Source organism: Rhincodon typus, chromosome 5, assembly GCF_021869965.1.
Source record: "Rhincodon typus isolate 14 chromosome 5, sRhiTyp1.1, whole genome shotgun sequence".
NCBI lineage: Eukaryota > Metazoa > Chordata > Chondrichthyes > Orectolobiformes > Rhincodontidae > Rhincodon > Rhincodon typus.
In genome coordinates this window covers 30,109,498-30,129,818 of record NC_063336.1, presented here as the reverse complement: position 1 = coordinate 30,129,818, position 20,321 = coordinate 30,109,498, and the positions used below count along the sequence as shown (strand labels likewise).

General features: G+C 40.5%; 1 protein-coding gene across 1 annotated transcript in view; it reads left to right on the top strand.

Moving 5' to 3' along the window:
- LOC109934506 (hormonally up-regulated neu tumor-associated kinase) overlaps positions 1-20,321 on the top strand; it is a 46,319-nt gene that overhangs the window by 23,210 nt on the left and 2,788 nt on the right. Inside the window, exons 5-7 of the mRNA XM_020533239.2 lie at positions 11,815-11,942; positions 14,480-14,615; positions 15,718-15,895. Coding sequence (XP_020388828.2) covers positions 11,815-11,942; positions 14,480-14,615; positions 15,718-15,895 — 442 coding nt within the window. The remainder of the gene's footprint in view (positions 1-11,814; positions 11,943-14,479; positions 14,616-15,717; positions 15,896-20,321) is intronic.

Genomic DNA, 20,321 nt, shown 5'->3' with positions numbered 1-20,321 from the left:
ACAGTAACCACCCCAGTGTCCATAAACAGAGCTGTGTCAAGACTCTGTCTAAATGAACGATAACTCACTGCAACACCCCGGAGCTACGCAAAAACAAAGAGGAACACCTATACAGAGTCTTTGCAAACAATAATTATCCCAGCTTTGTCCGCCAATGCCTGGCAAACAAACAACAACAAGAAGACATGGTACGCCCCAACACACTGGCCACCCGACCCTATGTTAGAAACACATCAGAACTGACTACAAGACTCCTACGACCTCTTGCAATAAGGATAGCATACAAACCAACAGCCACACTTTTCCAGTTAGTCTCAAAGACAAAAGACCCCATACCCACAATGAGAAGGACAAATGTGATAAATAAAATACCATGCAGCGACTGTGAGAAACACTATATAGGACAGTTGGGCAGGAAACTCACCACCATGATACATGAACACCAACTCACAACAAAACGGGATGACCAACTCTCCCTCGTTTCAATACACTCCAACATAGAAGGACGTCAGTTTGACTGGGACAAAGTTACATTACTAGGACAAGCAAGACAAAGACAAGCACAAGAATTCCGGGAGGCCTGGTTTTCAACCACCGATGCAAGTAACAAACATGTTGAAATAGACCCCATCTACATACCACTACGGTACAAAACCAGAAACAAGACTGCCCACCATGACAGACTCGGACCATATGAATTCAGAGCAGGACAGAACAACAGCGCTTCAACGGAGGCAACACAGCACTGACGATGTCATCTAGAAGGGAGACGAAATTTCATGAAAACCAGTCAGCTTGGCAAACCAACCAATAATTCATTGGTTGAATTTTTTTTCCGGTAGATTGTGAGTGTTTTTGAAAAATAACCGATTGGCCTTTCAATTCCAAAATCACCTCCTGTAACAACACAGCACTAACGCCTGCATCGTTTGCATTGATGGTGACTTTAAAGGGTTTCAGAATATTTGGCGTGGCTAAAACTGGTGCAGTGGTTAATACTCCTTTTAAATTCACAAATGCCTCCCAGCATTGGTCTGTCCACCGGAATTTCATGTTCTTTTTTAACAAATCTGTCAACGGTGCCAGCACGCCAATAAAGTTTGGGACAAAAATCAATCCTAAAGACCATAGAATTTCCTTCTTTGAGGATGGTCTTGGAAATTCCTTGATTGCTTTTGTCTTTGTGTTCCTCGGTGTCATCTGTCCGTATCCAATGTTGTGCCCTAAAAATGTCACTTCAACCTTTGCAAATTCTATTTTTGCCAAGTTTATGACCAACTTTGCCTTCCATAGTCTCTCAAAGAGCTTTCCATGAATGACTAAAGATCACTAAGTCATCTATGTAAATGACACAATTAGTCAATGCTGCAACAACTCTGTTCATAAGCCTTTGAAAAGTTGTAGGTGCAATCCAAGGGGCATTATCTTAAATTGATATGACCCATTTGGGGGTATAAAAGCAGAAAGTCTTTTGCTTTCTCCGAAACCAGTAATCGTGAAGTAAGTCCAACTTTGTGATGGAAGTGGCTTGTCCTACTTTTTCCCCACAGTCCTCCGGCTTTGGAATTAGGTATGAGTCAGATTTGGGTCACGGCATTGACCTTCCAATAATCGATGCAGAATCATTGAGTACTGTCAGGTTTGGGAACCAACACGATTGGCAAACTCCACTCACTTTGACTCGGCAAGATGATGTCTTCTTGGAGCATCGCTTCTACTTTCTTCTGAATCTGCGCTGCTTTGAGACAATTAAGCTTGCAGGGGCGTTGTTTTATCAGAACAGCATTCTCTATGTCAACCTCATGTCCTATAGTATTAGTCCTCCCCATCCTATTTTTACATGTGTCCTCATAGCACTGTAACAAGTCTTTCAATTCAGTTCTCTGTTCCTGGTACACATAGCGCACTACCCTATCCCATTACATAAGGACTTCCTTGTTATTTAATTTATTCTGAGGCACATCAAAATCCAAATCATTTGGATTTGATTCCTCACTCTGAGTGGCAGTCTAATACCTGTTTCTCCAGTTCCCTTTCCCTGTCATAGTGAGGTTTCAGCATGTTCACATGACATACCCGATAATTTTTTTTTCCTATCTGGCATCTTTACCAGATAATTCACCTGAACTTAACTTCTTCTCAATCTGATAGGTACCACTATAACTTGCTTTGAAGGGATATGCTACCACTGGTAACAGCACCAATACTTTACCTCTACAGGCAAATGTATGAATTTTAGATTTCTTATCTGCTTCTTGCTTCATTATGTGCTATGCCAACTTCAAATGTTTAACTAATTCACCTACTCTGTTTAATCTTTCTCTCACCTCAGATACATAATCCAGCTGTGAGATCTCTGATTTCAGATCTATCAACTTTTCCTTAATTAATTTTAAAAGGCCCTTTTACTTTGTGTCGTAATATCAATTCAAATGGAGTAACCTGAGTCGATTCATGTGGAGCACCTCTAATAGCTAATAATATAAATCGGATATCTTTATCTCAATCATTTAGATAAGCCCTCAGCAATGTCTTTAGGGTCTGATGCCACCTTTCCAATGCTCCCTGGGATTCAGCATGTTACACACTTGATTTAAAATGTTTGATGCCTAAACTATCCAATGCCTCCTTAAATAGTTTGGCAGTGAAATTGGACACTTGGTCTGACTGAATCTCCCTGGGTAGCCCATAATGGATAAATAAAGTAAGCAACTCCTCCACTACCTTTTTTGCCTTCACATTCCATAATGGAATTGCATCCGGAAACCTGGTAAATGCATTAAGTACTGGTTACCACTTTCGGTTTTAGGGAGGGGACCTACACAACCAATCATAACCTGTGTGAAAGGTTCTTCAAATGCGTCAAAATTAGCATCAAAGACGCTGGTTTTATTACTGCCTGTGGCTTTCCTACCATTTGACATGTACAACAGATATGGCAAAATTCAACCACATCTTTGTGCAATCCTGGCCAATAGAAATGCTTCTGTACCTTAGCCTGGATCTTCCTCACTGTTAGATGACCACCTACAGGTAATTCATGTGCTACCCACAATATTTCCTGTCTGTATTCTACTGGCATCACAATCTGGTGAATGTCCACTCATTTCTCATCTGCACTAACCTGCCAAGGTCTCCATTTCCGCCTTAAGATTTTATCCTTAAAATAATAGTATTCTGGAATACATTCTGATTCCTTTTCAAAGAAGGATTTACGATATAAATATGATATAAATCCTTTGTCATCTCATCTTTTTGTTGTTAGCTCCATTAATCTTTCAGAACAAAACACCTCTGCCTAATCCTTTACCTGCTTGGGTTTTTCTTTTACCATCTCATCAAACATAGTGTCAGCTAACTGGACTTCAATTCCTTCATCGTTCTCTTTTGCTTTCCCTTCTTGCTTTAACCTGTGGCTATGGGATCTTCTCACCACACAGTCTGGAAAAATTGCAGGGTAGTTTTCTTTTAAGTCCTCAATTCCCTGGTTTTCTTTTGGATTCTCCACTACAATGGGCATCACTCCCACCTTTCGTCCAGCTGTATTGTTTCTAAGAATAAACTGTATTCCTGGAGTTGCCAATTTTTCCATCACTCCCACTTTCCCAGTCTTGATTGGACTTTACAGCCTTATTTTACACAGGGGAACATTAATTCTCTTTCCATTTATTCTGCAAATTACCACTCTCTCAGATAGGAGTGCAAACATTTTCAACTCATTCTATTAGAGACTGACTAGCTTCCGTATCACTCAATATTTTAGCTTCTTTACCTACTCCCCCTGTTTTACCTGAGTAAACCTTATCCACACAGGTGAAGTTTTTGACAAGATATGACGCTATCTTACTATCCAGCCCGTGACTAGGCTGTGCATGCTCCTGCAGCTCCTTGACTTCTCTTGGGATTTCCTTCTCTACTTTAATTAATCCCACTGGTATAGCCTCTTTTACCACATCCTTTTTCCCAGTGCCTTTCTTAAACCACCAGCACTGTGACTTTGTGTGTGACTTTCACCTCTTTTCCACCCTCTTGGGTTTGTTTTTCCACATGTGGTAAACTGTTCCCAGTGTGATCTCCTTTTTGTATTTCATTGAAGGATCTCCCTCTTTCCCAATTTCTGTTCCTCACGGAATGAAATTGCTGGTGGAAGCTAGGTGTCAATTTATTCATATTTTTATGTGTATTCATCTGCCATCTCTGTAGCTGTTCTCACTGTTTTAACTTTCTGTTCCTCAACCTGATTTCCTATCACTTCTCTTTTACTTCTTCATATTTTCCTGACACCTCCTCTGACGGCGCTGCAAACACCTCACTAGCCCTGCCTACCAACTTGGTCTGAATTAACATTACCCACAGTCTCTGCTTAGCCAATTTCTCAAAGGAAATGAAAAAGGATTCTACATGGTTTTCATTGAATTTTTGTAATGTTTGGGCATATTTGTATATATTTCTTCCAGGCTTTTGGCTCCGATGAGTTTGCTCATCATCACTGCTATCTTGTACTTTTACTTTTCATTTGAAGTCTTTTTGCTTCAAGTTCCAATTTCATCTTTTCCAACTCGAACATTCTTTCCCTTTCTTTCTCTCCTAAATCCAGTTGTCTTATTTGCAATTTGATTTTTTCTAACTCCACTGCACTTGACTGTTTTTCTGATATACCTAAATGCTTGGCTAACTCCGTTACAATTTCAGCTTTCTTCTTATCCCTAGTGAAACCGAATTTTAGTATCTCTGCTAATTCTAAAAGTATCACATTTTTCTGTTTTTCTAAACTTCATTGGCAAATTTGGGAAGCATCTTCAACCCCCGAAACCTCTTTAGCACTGTTAAGAACCATTTCTCCACTTCTGATTTAACCAACAACAAGCAACCGAAATTAAACAGATTTTCCACTTCTCACTTAAGTTTTATTTAAAGATCTAGGACATTAGTCCCCAAGTGTGTTTAAGTCTGCGGAAATCTGTCATACCCCAAATCTGTTCAAATCTGTCCCGATCCATTCACCTCTGTCCAAATCCGTTCAGATCCACCCAAATCCATTCCGAATCGTACAGACCTGTTCAGATCCTGGACACAAGCTCCTAATCTGTTATAAAGCGGAGGTTGACCCTCCCCACCCCACGCCAAGAATTAACACCGAAACACCTAAAGAGCAGCACCTTGCCCTATAATCTATAAAAGGAGTGTGAAAAGTAGAGTAACCTGCCTTTCAGCAACTTCTAGCTGTCAAACAAAATAAATCCCTGACACTCACTTTGCCATCAACAAGTAACAATTTATTTAACTAAATCTAACAGTGAACAAATTAACTAAACTTTTAACAAGCCAAATAACTACTAACTATTCCCGAACTATAGGAAACAAGATTCTAATGACATGCTGTTTCAATAAATACAAGTCCCACTTATAAAAATAAAGAAATAACAGAATTTAGCCTTTTGAAATCACAACCAGGTTACGTATCTTCTGGAATATTCTGTGCCTTCTCCTTTGAATGTTCTGTCAGGAACACCTTCTCCGTCAATTCTTCCATCAGGAATATTAACTAATTGTTCCATAGGTACCTTTGATTTTTAGGTGGTGCTTTCTGTAAGACTTAGAGAAGACCGTGAGAGCCAGCGATTCTCTCTTAAGAGCTGAAAGCTGTTAACTCTGGCAGATGGCAGTTAGTTCTCCTGTCTTTGTCCAACTTCCCTTTCCTTCAACACCCTTGATGACGTATCAATTTCTTACAATAGGATTGGTCTTATGTTGTCAAAAACGTCAGATTTAAATTTAATTGGTTTTTGTTATCTACGTGCCTGATTCAAATTGTTGTCTTAGTGAAAACTGCAGCTTGGTCCAGTCTTTTGATACAAATGATTCAATTCGGGTGCTCTCTATGTACTCGCAAACATTTAAGCTGCTGCTCACCAACATCCTTTTAAATCTCTATGCATAGAAAAAGCACATTATCTTTTAAAGAGATCACGCAATGCTTTTCCTCCTAGTATTTTACAAAGACCAAATTCTAACTTCCTGCCTCCTAATCCACAAGTACTCTACACAACTTCTTGACACCCAAGAAACCCGACACTGACCTAGACCAGTTGGCCCACTTGGTCAGCACACCATCTAAGATTCATTCCATCCACTATTGCCACCTGTGGCAGGAGCATGTGTGCCATCTTCAAGATACATAGCAACAACTCACCAAGGATCCTTAGACAGCACCTTTCAAACCTGCAACGTCTACTCCTCCAAAGGCAAGGCAGCATATACATGAGAACACCACCACCTCCAGTTCTCCTCCAGGCTATGTACCATCCTGAATTGGAACCAATTGCCTTTCCTTTACATATGATTCAGAATCCTAGAACTGACTCCCTAACTGCATTGTGCATGTACCCACATCAAACGGACTACAATGGTTCCAGAAGTCAGTTCACCATCACTGTCTCAAGGGCACTTAGTGATGGGCAATAAATGCTAACCTAGCCAATGAAGCCCATATCCTGCAAATGAATTTTTAAAAAGCGCCCAAGTTTGAGGCATTAATATCGATCAAGAAAAGCCATGGATCCACTATTGACCATGGAGAACCTCATTATAAAATTTTTTCCAATCCGAAAACTAATCATTCACCACTTCACTTTTGTTTTCCTTTCATTCTGTTCATGTCCATGCTGCCACTGTCACTTTTAGTCGTGTGCTCAAACGTCACTTTAAGCTTGTTATGCAGCACTTGGGAGTGGCATTCAACCTCTTTGTTACCACTTTAAAAAGCTGAATCAGATTAGATCACCACAATTTTCCTTTAACAAATCCATGCAGTTTTCCATAATCAATCTACTTTTGTCCACGTGAAAGATACTTTTGTACAGGTTGATTGACATTGCACACCAGATCTTTTCCAGCTGTCTGCCTGGGTAAACAAAAGGGAGAGGTATGTGAGCACAGTCCAACTCAGCCAAGAAGGAAAGCACTTGTCACAGGTTGACTTACGTGACTTGCTTTTTAAACTAAGAATAAACAGCAATTCTTCCGTTTGCACAGAACATACCTGTAGTATTCAAACCTTTTCTCACATTTCCAGTTGTAATTGATGGCAATATGGTGAAAATTCAAAGGATGATAAAGCATATTCTGAATGCTTTGAAGTCAGATGACACTTTGAAGATCATTTACTGTTCCTGATCACTGAACTGATTTACCCCCTACGAAGAAACAAAATAAAGACTCACGCATTTTATTTGTAAAAGTATGGTGATTGCAAATGTGTTATGTCTAAAAGGAGAAGTGACCCATGTTGTGTCTCAGAAACTTAGACATAATACAGCAAAGTACATGTTATTGTTATTTACCCGTTTTATTCTCCCATTTCTGTGCTAGTCAGAGGCAACCTGGGAGTAGACATTTCCTGCCAAATGCCTCTCACAATACTTAAGAAGATTAGAAAAAGAAGTATGAATTGGCAGAACAGCCTCTTGAGTCTTCTTTGCAATTCATTCAGTCTATAGCAAAACTATTACATCTATTCTATTTTCCTGCCTGATCCCTACATTTCTTAATTGTGTTACTGATAAAAAAGAGATAGAAAAAAGTAAGTCTAGAAATTACTCATTGACTGAGCACTACAGTTCTCCCAAGATTCACATCCTCTGAGTGAAGAAGTTTCTCCTCACTTCAATCCTAAGTGACTGCTCCCTTAACCTGAGGCTGTGGCTCCATGACACAAGGCTCCAGGATCCACTCTAGGGACTGATCACAAAAAACAAGGGTGGTATTCTAGTGCAGCACTGAGGTAGTGCTGAAATTTCTTGATTATTGGAAGATTGCTGTTTATGGGAGTGTGCATTGTGCAAATTGGATTCCACATATCGCACATTACAGCAGTGATTACACTACAAAAAAAAATTAGTGTAGCAGAGAGGTGATGGCCTAATGGTATTATCACTAGTCTATTAATCCACAGACCCAGGTAATGTGCTGGGGACCTGGGTTCAAATTGCACCATGGCAAATGGTGGAATTTGAATTCAATAAAAATCTGGAATTTTGAGTCTAATGATGACCATGAGTACATTGTCAACTTGGTTCACTGATGCCCTTTAGGGAAGGAAACTGCCATCCTTACCTGGTCTGGCTTACATGTGACTCCAGACCCACAGCAATGTGGTTGACTATGAACTGCCCTCTGGGCGATTAAGGATGGGCAATAAATGTTGGCCCAGCCAGTGACACGCACATCCCATGAATGAATAAAAGAAAAACTCTGTGGCTGCGAAACTTTAAAGCATCCAGTCATCATATGTGTCCTAAAAACATAATAATGAAAAGGGACAGCATTGTGAGAATGTCAATGGGATGGCACGGTGGCTCAGTGGTTAGCACTGCTGCCTCACGGCACCAGAAGCCCGGGTTCGATTCCACCCTCAGGTGACTGTCTGTGGAGTTTGCACATTCTCCCAGTGTCTATCGTGGGTTTCCTTTGGGTGCTCCGGTTTCCTCCCACAATCCAGAGAAGTACAAGTTAGGTGGCCATATTAAGTTGCCCATAGTGTTCAGGGATGTGTAGGTTAGGTGGGTTATATGGGGATGGGTCTGGGTGGGATGCTCTGAGGATGGGTGAGGACCTGTTGGGCCGAAGGGCCTGTTTCCACACTGTAGAGCTTCTATGAAATTCTATGAAATGAAATTCACATGCTAAGACTAATGGATTCAAATTGCACGATAGCAGCTGGTGGTATTTAAATTCACTTAATCATAAAATTTGGAATTAAAAGCTAGTCTGAATAATGGTGCCATGAAACTATCACTGATTGGTGAAAAATCCATCTGATTCAATAATGTCCATTAGGTCAGGATATCTGCTGTCCTTACCTGATCTCGCCTACATATAGTGAGACCCACGGCAATAATATTGACCTTTTAAAATGAACTAAGCTACTCAGTTCAAGAGCAGTTAAGTCTGGGCAACAAATGCTAGTAATGCCCAGATTGCATGAATAGAATGAAATACAAGCTATGGCCTTGTTAACTAGTGACTCATTTAATATAAATTCGGTTTGTTTCTTTTTCACTTTTCCCTGTCTTATCATCATTGAGATAGCTATTCTTAAACTTACTCCTATACCTTTATCAAATTCGCTCTGTAGCTTCTACCAACTGGAATAGTTTACACTCCTAATGGGGAGCCTTATTCAAAAGGAAAGCAGAGCACAGAACTGACTTTTACACTGATGTTTTCATTGTGGAGCTCTTGCGTTTTAAATAAAATTAATAATACAAATAAATGAGGGACACAAATCAGGTATATTCACATTTGAGCTCCACTCTTTGGCCTGGCCTCAGACCGAGCAATGTTTCCCACTAAGATTGCAGGACGATAAATTTTACTCTTTGCTGGCAAACATACAACAAATGTCATAGCCTTAAAAGCGATGGCTCTGTGAGATTTGCAGACCTCTGTGCCTGCTATCCCTACTTGAAATTTTGAGCACATTCAGAAATTTTTGAAAGTGGCAAAACTAACCATTTTATTAAAAAATGCCAAAGCTACATTTTATAACTGGGAATACCACATCACGTAAATTCTCCTCCAAGCCAAACACGATCACGACTTGAACCAATATTACTATTCCTTCACTGCCACTCAGTTAAATTCCTGAAACTTCCCTCCTAACAGCACAAGTAGGAGCATTTCTACACCCAAAGACTGCAAGGGTTTGAGAAGACAGCTCACTACCACCTTCTTCAGGGCAATTAGGTACAGGAATTAAATGCTGGCCCTGCCAGCAACACTCACATCCCATGAACAAATAAAAAAAATTGTTGAAGATTGAAAAGATGAATTGATGAAAAGGTACGTCAGCCAATATTTCCCTAACCCTAATAATTCACTAATATTGCCTAGTATCTATTAACAGTTTCAGAAAGTTTATTAATCTATTGTTAAAGTCGAAATCAAGTATTAATAATCAATACATACACTAATAAATGTTGCATTATCCAATATTGATTTATTAGTTGAACCTCAAATGCCAAACCTCATTCCCTGTTTTCTCAGAGAATAACAATTCACTGGAATAACATTTCTGCTTTGATTTCTTTTCCCCTTATCTCCAACAGGAATTCCACCTTGATTATTGAGCAGCTTAAAATTTGACGCAATGCGTTGCTCTAACAATGCATGTGAACATGTCTAAAATGTAGTGCAGAAATGGGAAAGCACCCTTTGGAACTTTGGGAGTGTTATGCTCCCTCTCTGCCGAAGTCATTGGTACCAGCTGTAACTCAAAGACATCAAAGGAAAAAGAAAGGTGACATCACCTTTGGGAAAAGGGATGAAAAAAAAGTGTCAGCGAGAAACATCTTACTTGCTCTATACATCTAAATTAATTGGTAGTGAAACTACTTATCAAGCTGTACTGTAAATTGAGTCAACATCAGATAATCAATGAAGTATAACACAAATAACAAAATCTAAAGAATATTTTCATTGTGGCTTTATATGAAGAGGCTGATTTTGATAATGGGTTAATTAAATATTTTTGTCAAATCCTCTGAGGGTATTTGCATTGCATAAATGACATCTATTGTATAATGAGCTCCGTTGTAGTCAAAGTTTGGAAGTCAAAGACATAAATTTCCTACTGTTTTGCACTTTCTCTCTTTATCTTTTCTCCCGTCCTCTCATTGCCCTTCTCCAACTCCCTGACCTTAATTGTGTTTTTTTTGTGTCACAGCAGATACCCAGTGAGTGAGTCCTTGACTGTGGAGTTACATTCTTGTCTCTGAGGGTTAAAACTGTGCTCCAGACTGTGCTGATTATCGGAAACCAGAGCTCGCACCCTGAATTCCGAGCTGACAACCAGCGCAGCACTCATATGTAATGTGTGTTGGTGGCCTGGTCTCATCTCTCCTCATATAAGAGTCAATAACAACCTTATGATATTGAGAACTAACATCCTGCTGGTAGACGTTGCAGATTCTCTGATGCATCACTAGTCCATGAATATTTCAATTACTTAACATTATTCTCTAAGGATATGGAGTGATTATATGAAAACAACAAATGAATATCTGATTTAAAGAAAGCATCACACTGATGGTGTAAGATGATGACGGGGTAGAGGGGAGAAGGGAGTTGAGGCAGTGGAGGGAGAGTGGATTGTCACTTGAGATTGGAAGAGGAGTATCCACTTTATTGTCCAACTTTTTATTCCTCTACCATCCCCTCGTGCCTGGCTAGCTTGTCAGTTTTTGAGTCTTTATTTTCTACCTGCGCGTTCCAGCTCCTTTAGCTATTCATGGCCTTTTATTCCTTTCAGGTTATCTTGTACTATCTACAATCACTAAGCACTTCAAAAGTAATTTTAAAATTGTGTGATTGTTTTCACTTTCTCCTTATCCTACTTTCTAAAAAAAAAGTTCAAATCTTTAATGAGGGTGGGTAATAAAAGCTGGCCAAGCCACATCCAGAATGAATGAGAAAATAGAACTAGACCCAGACATTAGCTGGGCTGTTTGCTCCACAGGGACTGCCTGAGTTGCTAAAATTTGTGGCTTTGTTTCCAATTTTGAACATCAGTCTGTGTAATGAGAGAATGAATGTCTTTTGCCTGATTTCCTAGGGATCTTGATAGAACCATAAATATTGTCAGTGATGTTTGCTGCTTTACTTCTTTGTCTGAAAATATTGGTTATTTCTTTGGTAGTATTTAACAAATAACAAATAACAAATAGTTAACAAATAACATTTTGTTGTTGGCCAATGTTTGTGTCATTTGGATGGACAATACTTCTCACAGTACACATTGTCATGTCTTCTCAGTGGGGTCAGTATGTTTGCGATGCTCACCGGCATGTTACCATTTACAGTGGAGCCATTCAACATCAAGCAGCTGCACCAGAAGATGATAAACGGAGACATTAGTTCCATCCCACCAGAGATCTCCTCAGGTATCAGACATGTCAAATACCTGGAACGATGCATGGCACATTAATGTTTTCACAGGGATTATCCATAGCACCAGAATGGCTCCAGCATACGTGTGTGTGTGACCCGTGATACCAGCTGGCTGCGACAGGAAATGCCACTGATGTCATCATGCCAGAGTGTTTCAAGGAGCGTGGGGGTAAGGGGAGGAGACTGGAGATGACTGAGTGGAGTGTGCCCTCCTCGATGCCACCTGTCACCGACACTTCCTGTGCACTGTGCCACATTGAGCAGGTCATTCCTGGAGGCCATGCCCAGAGCCTGGGGCTACTGCTGTATCTGTCATCTCCCAATGCCCACCCCACCCCACCACCACCTTCCCTTCCCATTGCCAGCTCCTTGGCCAGGTTATTTTTGCTATCCATCAACAGCCGATGGAATGGAGCTGTCGCTCAGGCTTCACTGCTGCAGCCTTCCTCCAAGCCTCCCAATCTGACCCCTATCCCTCCCACTCAATGCATGACATGATTCAGATCCCCCATCCCTCCCTGAATGCAGGATCCATCCTGTTTGATACAGTCTTCCAGCTGCACCATCACCAAGATGGGTTGCAGCTTTCTGTCACTTCTGAATGATCCTCCTTCATGTGGGCATGCCCTTTATGGCACCAAGGAATGTTGTTGGCAGCATCCACAGCCTAGTTTTATACCAAAGGTGCATAAAGACTTGATTACAATGGGCTGGATTTTCACATCCTGAGGTGGCTTAAAGGTGAGGGTAGCCACTTCACACTGACTTCCTGGTGCATTCCTGCCACTGAGGAACTTTCCCAGGAGGTGGATAGCCTACCTAATCCACAGAGGTGAGATCATTAAGACGCAATTAATGGTGTTTTATAGGACATGCCCCCATCATGCCTGGAGATAACCATCACTGTGTTGCTGAGGCAGAGCCAGGGAAGACCATCGGAACTGAAGGCCCCATACTTCAAAGTAGGAACCATGGCCAGGAAAGGAAATCCCTGCTGAGCAAATGATGCACCAGGATAGGTTCCCTCTGCTCAACAGCTGCAATCCATCTGATTGGGCCAAGAGCATTGAGAAGACTCATGCCAGTGTGTACTTGTTGTCAATTAGGAAGCTGACTCAGGAAGATCACACAATTGGCCTCTCTGCTGACAAGTGTGGGATCAGGATCTCCACTTAATCCTGACAACAGGCTCCTGTTGCTACCCATCCTTTCCAGTGTGTACATGAGTTCTTTGGTTACATGCCGTCTGTCTCTCGCATATTGCTGGTACTCACTTGACATTATATCTGAGGGTCTTGGGTGAAGTGGTCAATGAGAAACTTCCATCGTGAAATACATAGCAGTGATAATTTTCTTTATCACCTCAGTTTACTGATTGATCACTGCTAATGGATGTAATCTGTTTGCTCTAACTGTTTAAGCTGAGGAGCCTGAAAAGTGCAAAATTCTTGGCACCCTGTCAAAGTCCCCTAGAAAGAAAAATAAATGGAAAATGTTGCCGTAAATAGCATCCAAAATATTTTCTCTCTGAGAGCCAAGGTGTAATCACACTTCCTGCTCCCTCTGTAAACTCTTTAATTTGAAAAAGACAGTTTAACATTTTAGTTGAAACACAATATCTCCAACAAGAGCACTGCAGTGTTGGCCTACAATATGTGCTCAATCCCAGAATGAAGCCTGAGTCAGGAGCCAGAGCGCTGTTTAAATACTGGAGTTGAGATGGTATGTGGCTTGGAGTGGAACTTGGAGGTGGCATCTACTGACCTTGTCCTTCGAGATGGTATGGGGTGTGGGTTTGGAAGATGCAGTTGAAGAACCCTTCATGACTTGTTGCAGTGCATCTTGTAGCCACCAGCTGCCACTGCATGTTGGTGGGTGAAGGGAGTGAATATTGAAGATGGTGGATGGAGTTCCAATCAAGTGGGCTGCTCTGTCCTGGATGGTGTAGAGCTTTTCAAGTGTGATTGGAATTGTACTCATTCAGGCAAGTGAGTAGTATTCTATCACACTCTTGACTTGTGCTTTGCAATTGGTGGACAGGCTTTGAGCAGGCAGGAGATGAGTTACTCGTTGCAGGACTCCTAACCTCTGACTTGTATCTGTTCCCATAGAATTTATATTGCTAATTCAGCTCAGTTTCTGGTCAGTGGTAATCTCTAGCTGGCAACTTTAATTAACATTTATCATTAATTTAAACATTTTTGGAGAAGGGCACGCATAATTGGCTGCTTCTAAACTGTCTCTGTCGTGCTTGAACGAAGATTAGATGTGATACATGTCTCAGGCCTTCTTATTGAGCTAAAGCTATAGGCAGGGTGATCTTATCTACAAAAGTACAAATAAACAGGTCATGGACTATAAATAATGACAGATACAAACAGGTGGAGTTCAGATCATTATATGATGAAAACTTAGTGTTTTGGATGAGATCTAGTGGAACACCTCAAGCTTTATCATAAACATGATACATATTCCCCACCTATTTGTCATGTACATGAATGTAGTTCATAGCTCTGTGCTTTTCTCTCAGGAGCTGTACACTTCATGCTTTCTTTGCTTGAACCTGACCCGACCAAACGACCCACTGTCAGAGAAGCAATGGAAGAAAAATGGTTAAATGAAGGGTTCATTCGAAGACCACTGCATTCCGTTGTTTACAAGAACAGGTACTTATTAAAAGTGAACTGTAGAACCTCTGAAACATCGTAAAATAAATGTGTTACAAATAGATTTGGAAAAATATCATGTTGCTTTAGGAAGGATTTTATTCTCAAAATTCAATCTGTTATTACACTAAGCATGAAAGATACATACAAGTACATTGGGGCATCAAAGAATATTTAAGTCAACTCTTCCCAACTTCCTCAAACCTTTACATACACTGTACATTCTATATGTCATTTCATTTTGTGACAGTTTTTTTTAATTGAAGATATGCAGCATAATAAGATCAACTGTATAACATTTGACTTATCCTACTGGATGTTTCTTGAGTGGAGATGGGGGCACTGAGGTAAGAGGGGGAAATGTTCAACTTCCGTCCACAATTAGTGAGGAGGGGCAGGCATATGCGGAAGCTGATGATATTAAACATATATCATCTTAAGGTGCACTCCTCATTTCCATAGAAGCTGTGCTGGCTGCTCTACTCCTATTCACACTCTTCACTTCATTCTTAAAGGGAAGGTGCTTTTGGTGATAGCAAGGACTGCAGATGCTGGAGTCAGAGTTAACACAGTGATGAAGGGTCCCGACCCGAATCATCGACTTTCCTGTTCCTTTGATGCTGCCTGACCTGCTATGTTCCTCCAACTCCAGAAGATGCTTTTGGTGTCAAGGCCCAGTGTACAAAAACTAACTTTTTTGAAAAACAAGGAAGCTTTCCAAAAGCCCTTCAAGAGTACTTAAAACCCTTCAGCCACCCAGAAATTGACTCTTCAGAAAAAGACCCCAATAATTTTTCACTAAAGACATTGTTCTTTAACCACTGAACTTACGTTGAATCCACATAGATTCTCTTAAAGTATCCAACTGTTGTATCTTCATTTTTCTTAGGAATCATATTTTTATTTACTTTATTTTGGATAGTATGTGCTGCAGCTTACTGATAGAAAAATAGGTCAAAACTGTTACAAAGTTGAGTACTTCCAGCATTTGATATCAATTAACCTGCAATAATGCAAGCATGTTTGATACAATGCAGGGAAAACAAAATTTACTAACATTGTGGCAATAATCTCACTGTGTGATAATGTCATTATTTTCTAGACTGCGTTCTGATGAACTGAATTCAATGGTTTTAAACTTTATGGCTGAGAAAACAGGTTTAGGGCTTACAGAGATTATCAACACATTGATCAATAACAGGCCATCCCCCAGCATGGCAACTTACTATTTGCTACTGAAAAAACTGGCTCGATACCAAAAAGGAATAAAAAACAAGAAGGTACAAAATATCTGTTAATCTTTACTTTGGAGCTCTTTCCAGAATGTTAATTCAATCTTCTTTATTGAAAAATAGTATCTGTTTCTCCCAAACTGTTTGTGATTTATTATCCAGATTTTTTGTTCTTTTCTTCACTGCGCAGAAAATTGTGTCAAGAGAGTGTAACTTGTCACCTAAAACTGTATGCGTTGATCAGGCAGAAAACATTTCCCCCAACAAAAGGCCAACTCAACAGGTACATTGATATTAATTATCTCTTTGAAACATAGAAACATAGGAGAAGCAGGCCACTTGGCCCATTGACCCAGCTCCACCATTCAAGATGATCAAGGCTCATCCTCTATCTCAAATCCTCTATCTCTATCAGGCTCTCTTCCAAAACTTTTGACTTCTTTAGCTTCTAAAATTCTATTTCTTTCTTAAGTATGTTTAGTGTCTTCCCACCACAGTCTTCTAAGGTGGAGGATTCCACAGTTTCACCGTTTTTTGAGTGAATAAATTTCTCCTTGATTTAGTTTGTAATGACCTACCTCATGTTCTGAGACCAGAGCTCCTTGTCCTGGAAGCCCCGGCCAGTGAAAACAACATCCCTGCGTCATGCCTACCTCTTATTTTTAGAAGGTCTTTACTGTTTATTTGAAGTAAAGACACACCAGGTCTGGGAATGAATACTATCCATACTACAGCCAATTGGTGTCAGTGCCAAACAGGTACAGCCTGGTCGGAGCCTTGGCAATTTAGATGTGGAGGGGATGGTTCTTCTTATGAGACAATATAGAAATAGGGGTCGCCCAGTTAAAGCAGAGATAAGATATAATGTTTTCTCAAGGAGGGTCATGAATCTGGAACTCTCTTCCCAAAAAGTTGATGGAAGCAGACTTTGAACATTTTTAAGGCAGTGGTAGATATATTCTCGGAAAACAAAGGCATGAAAGGTTATCAAGAGTAGGCAGGAATGCAGATTTAAGGTTAAAATCAGATCAGTATGATCTTTTAAATGGAGGAGCAGACTTAAGGGGCCAAATGACCTACTCCTGTTCCTGTTTGTATGACCATAGGTAACCCTGCATGTTTTGAGAAAGGAGAGCAGCAATATGAATTAGAGGTGAGTCCTGTGGTATGTTATTGCCATGACCACCTTTAACCTACACCAGCCACTCAGGCTGGGGTATCAGAGAGGGACAGAAAGATGCATGATTCAGAGGCTGCCTGTCAAGACTTGATAGTGGCCAGGACGGGCTGTTGGAATTGTCCCATGAGGTGGGACTTGTGGCTTCGGTATCAATGTTTGTGGTGGTTAATGAAGGACTATGATGTACTGTGATGAAAAGGCCCGAATGTGATAACTCTGATGAGTTCCGTTTTGGTCTGTCTCCAATTGTCTTTTGCTGTGAAGAGACTGGACGGGTGGGCTCAGGAAACAGATGTTTCTGCGGACATGAGAGGAACATAGAATAAATAGTCTTGGAATGTATTTTGGCTCTTCTCAATCATGCAACTGAATTAAACTTGCCACATCTCAATATCATCATTGGCAAAATGCCAATGTATAATTGTAGTCGTCCAGATTTTGGCAGGTGTCTATATCCACTACTTGACTGAGCAGGTTAACATCAAAAACAATCCCCTCCAGGATGGGTATGTAACTACAGCAATTTAATGGCCTCCTGCCTAGCAGCATCTGGAGGACAGTGAGGATTACAGTTGTGCTCATAAGGCAACAACTCTGAAGCTTCCTTTAAATTAACACATGTGTATTGTCACTACAATACAGCATTGATCTTTAAATTCCCCAGATAGCTCTCATTTTCTTCTTATGGAATAAACCAGTCAACTGATTGTGCTCCTGTGCTGTGGGAGAGTGCCCACTGAGATCCAGGGTGACAACACTTAAACATATTCCATTTTGGATCCTTAACAGTCATAACCTGATCCAGGATTCTCAGATGAGATCAGTGATATGTCATCCGCTGTGCAAGTTAGCACTTTGGCAATTGTTGACTCATTTGTACTATCATATCTCCAGTTAAACCTGAGTAAATGTCAAAAGGGTAAATTAAGGTATCTAAATAATAGAATAATGATAAACCTGACAGGCCTATAAACTTGAGCGTACTTATGCCCTTCTGTTTCTTACCCGGGATTCCTTAGACTGAAGCTTTATACATGATTTAGATTGGACATTTTTTCTGGACTTTCCACAGGCCTTCCACTAAAGTTTGGAAAGGTGAGTAGGAAATCCCTTCATAGTAACTCCTCCCCATGTCCAAGGTGTAACTTCACTATAAATGAGAGAAAGGTGTTAGTAGGATTAAAACAAATAAATTAGCAGTGGTAGATGATAGTTCTGTCAAAGTGCTGAAATAGACTAAGGAGATTTGAGAAACATTGACAATCATTAAGATTTAATTAATGAACATTCCAGAGACATCTATTGATTGATAGATACCAGATTAATGTGGTTCTCATATTTAAATTGAGTAACAAGCAGAATTATGCAACTTGAAACCCATTATTTAAAGTAACAAAATCAGTAGTTAGTAGTAAGCTTGAGAATTACCTGTACAACAAACAAGTTAACAACAGTCAACATGGATTTAGAAGGGTAAGACCCTGTCTGAGCAAACTGCTCAACCCAAATATTCTGTGAAAGCTTTCTAATCGGGTGTATCTTAACCACCAAAAGGTTCTTGATAAAGTTCCATAGGAAAGACTTTTACTCAAGGCTGCAGTAATTCAGGACGAATTTATAAATGAACAAGAAAATGGCTGACAGGATGTTTTGGTAGAAGGGCTAATGTATTGAGTGGGCCAATTACATCCCAGTATTGGGATAATTAATGTTTCCAATTACATGAAATTCAGAGACTCAGTGCAAAGTGGTCAAATATGCAGATGATCCCAAACTAGATGCAGTGATGAAATTGGAGGCAGAACAAAAACAAAGGTTTGAGTCAGGTGAAATGGACAGAGCAATGGTAGATGCAGACAGGTAAAGAAAGCTAAATTTAGATAATAAAAATTCAGGGCTCATATTCTACCTTAATTGAGTATCAGATTAGGCCTGAGGGGCTGAATGGTGTATTCCAGTTGCTGTGTTTCTCTGAAAGGTGTGTATAATTAAGGATGAAGCTGAAAAGAACTGAGGAAGATTAGTGACTAAACACTAAAACAATCATCAAAGCTGCAGGATGTTAAACAATATTGCCACAGCATTAGAAAATGTCAGATGCCAACAGAGGTAATCATCAAACTTCATTATGTTCTGGCTTGCCTTTAAATACTGAAGCCCATTCTGGTCACTAAGCAACATGACATTCAGGCAGCGGCGACAATGCAGCAAAAGTACACAAGACTGATCCCAGTTAACAAGAATCAGTGTTATGAGGGAAGGCTAATAAACCCTGGACACAATTTTCACTTTTCTGGTGGTGGCAGGAGAGGTGACGAGTGAGGAATGAATTGGGTGAGAACTGGAGCGAGACTCCGCCTCCCTAATTAAGCAACTACGAGCAAACTTCTCAATCCAGCAGCAATTGGCTTTTGAAGAAGGCTCATGGCACTCGCATTGTTAACTCTGTTTCCGTCTCCATAGATGCAGCTGGACCTGCTGGGTTTCTCCAGTCATTTCTGTTCCCCTGTGTTTTAGTTCTCCAGCATCCTCAGTTCTTTGCTTCTTTAAGAAAGGTGGCTCAGCTCCCTACTGGGAAACCATGAGGACCTAATAATATGGGGACAATTGGAGGCAGGTATGGAAAACAAGGATGTGGCATCTGTCCTAGCCTCTGATGCCACACCCCTACCCTCTGACTTCCCCTCTCCCTATGATCCCTATCCTGTGACAAGAGGATATAAAATATTCACCTTGTTATTGCTGGATACCCCAAGGAGCAGGCCTGAAATGGTGGACTTTAGGACCTAGATGTTGTCAGTCTCTGATTGGCCAGTAACTTATGGCGACCTGGATCGTGACCTTTGATTCACCGATGAACTCATCCAGACTCGGCTCTTAACAATCTGAATGGCAGATGAGTGGACAGGTATACTTGGTGGTGGGGTGGAATGTTAGTTAGAATCTAGCACATTCATCCCAACACTTCATCAAAAAAAATGGGAAAATTACACCCTTTGATTTTTTTTAGTCTGAGAAGGAGGTGGCTGAGATATGCCAGAAGAAAGTAAACAGTAAAACTAGTGAATGAGAAATACTAGTACAATTCATCTTGTGTATTTCAGAGTGGAGGTGCTGTACAACTTGTGCCTTTAATGACAAGTAGTGTTTTTTTTTAGAGACAGTAGGAACTGCAGATGCTGGAGAATCTGAGACAACAAGGCATAGAGCTGGATGAACACAGCAGGCCAAGCGGCATCATAGGAGCAGGAAGGCTGACGTTTTGGGCCTAGACCCTTCTTCAGAAGAAGGGTC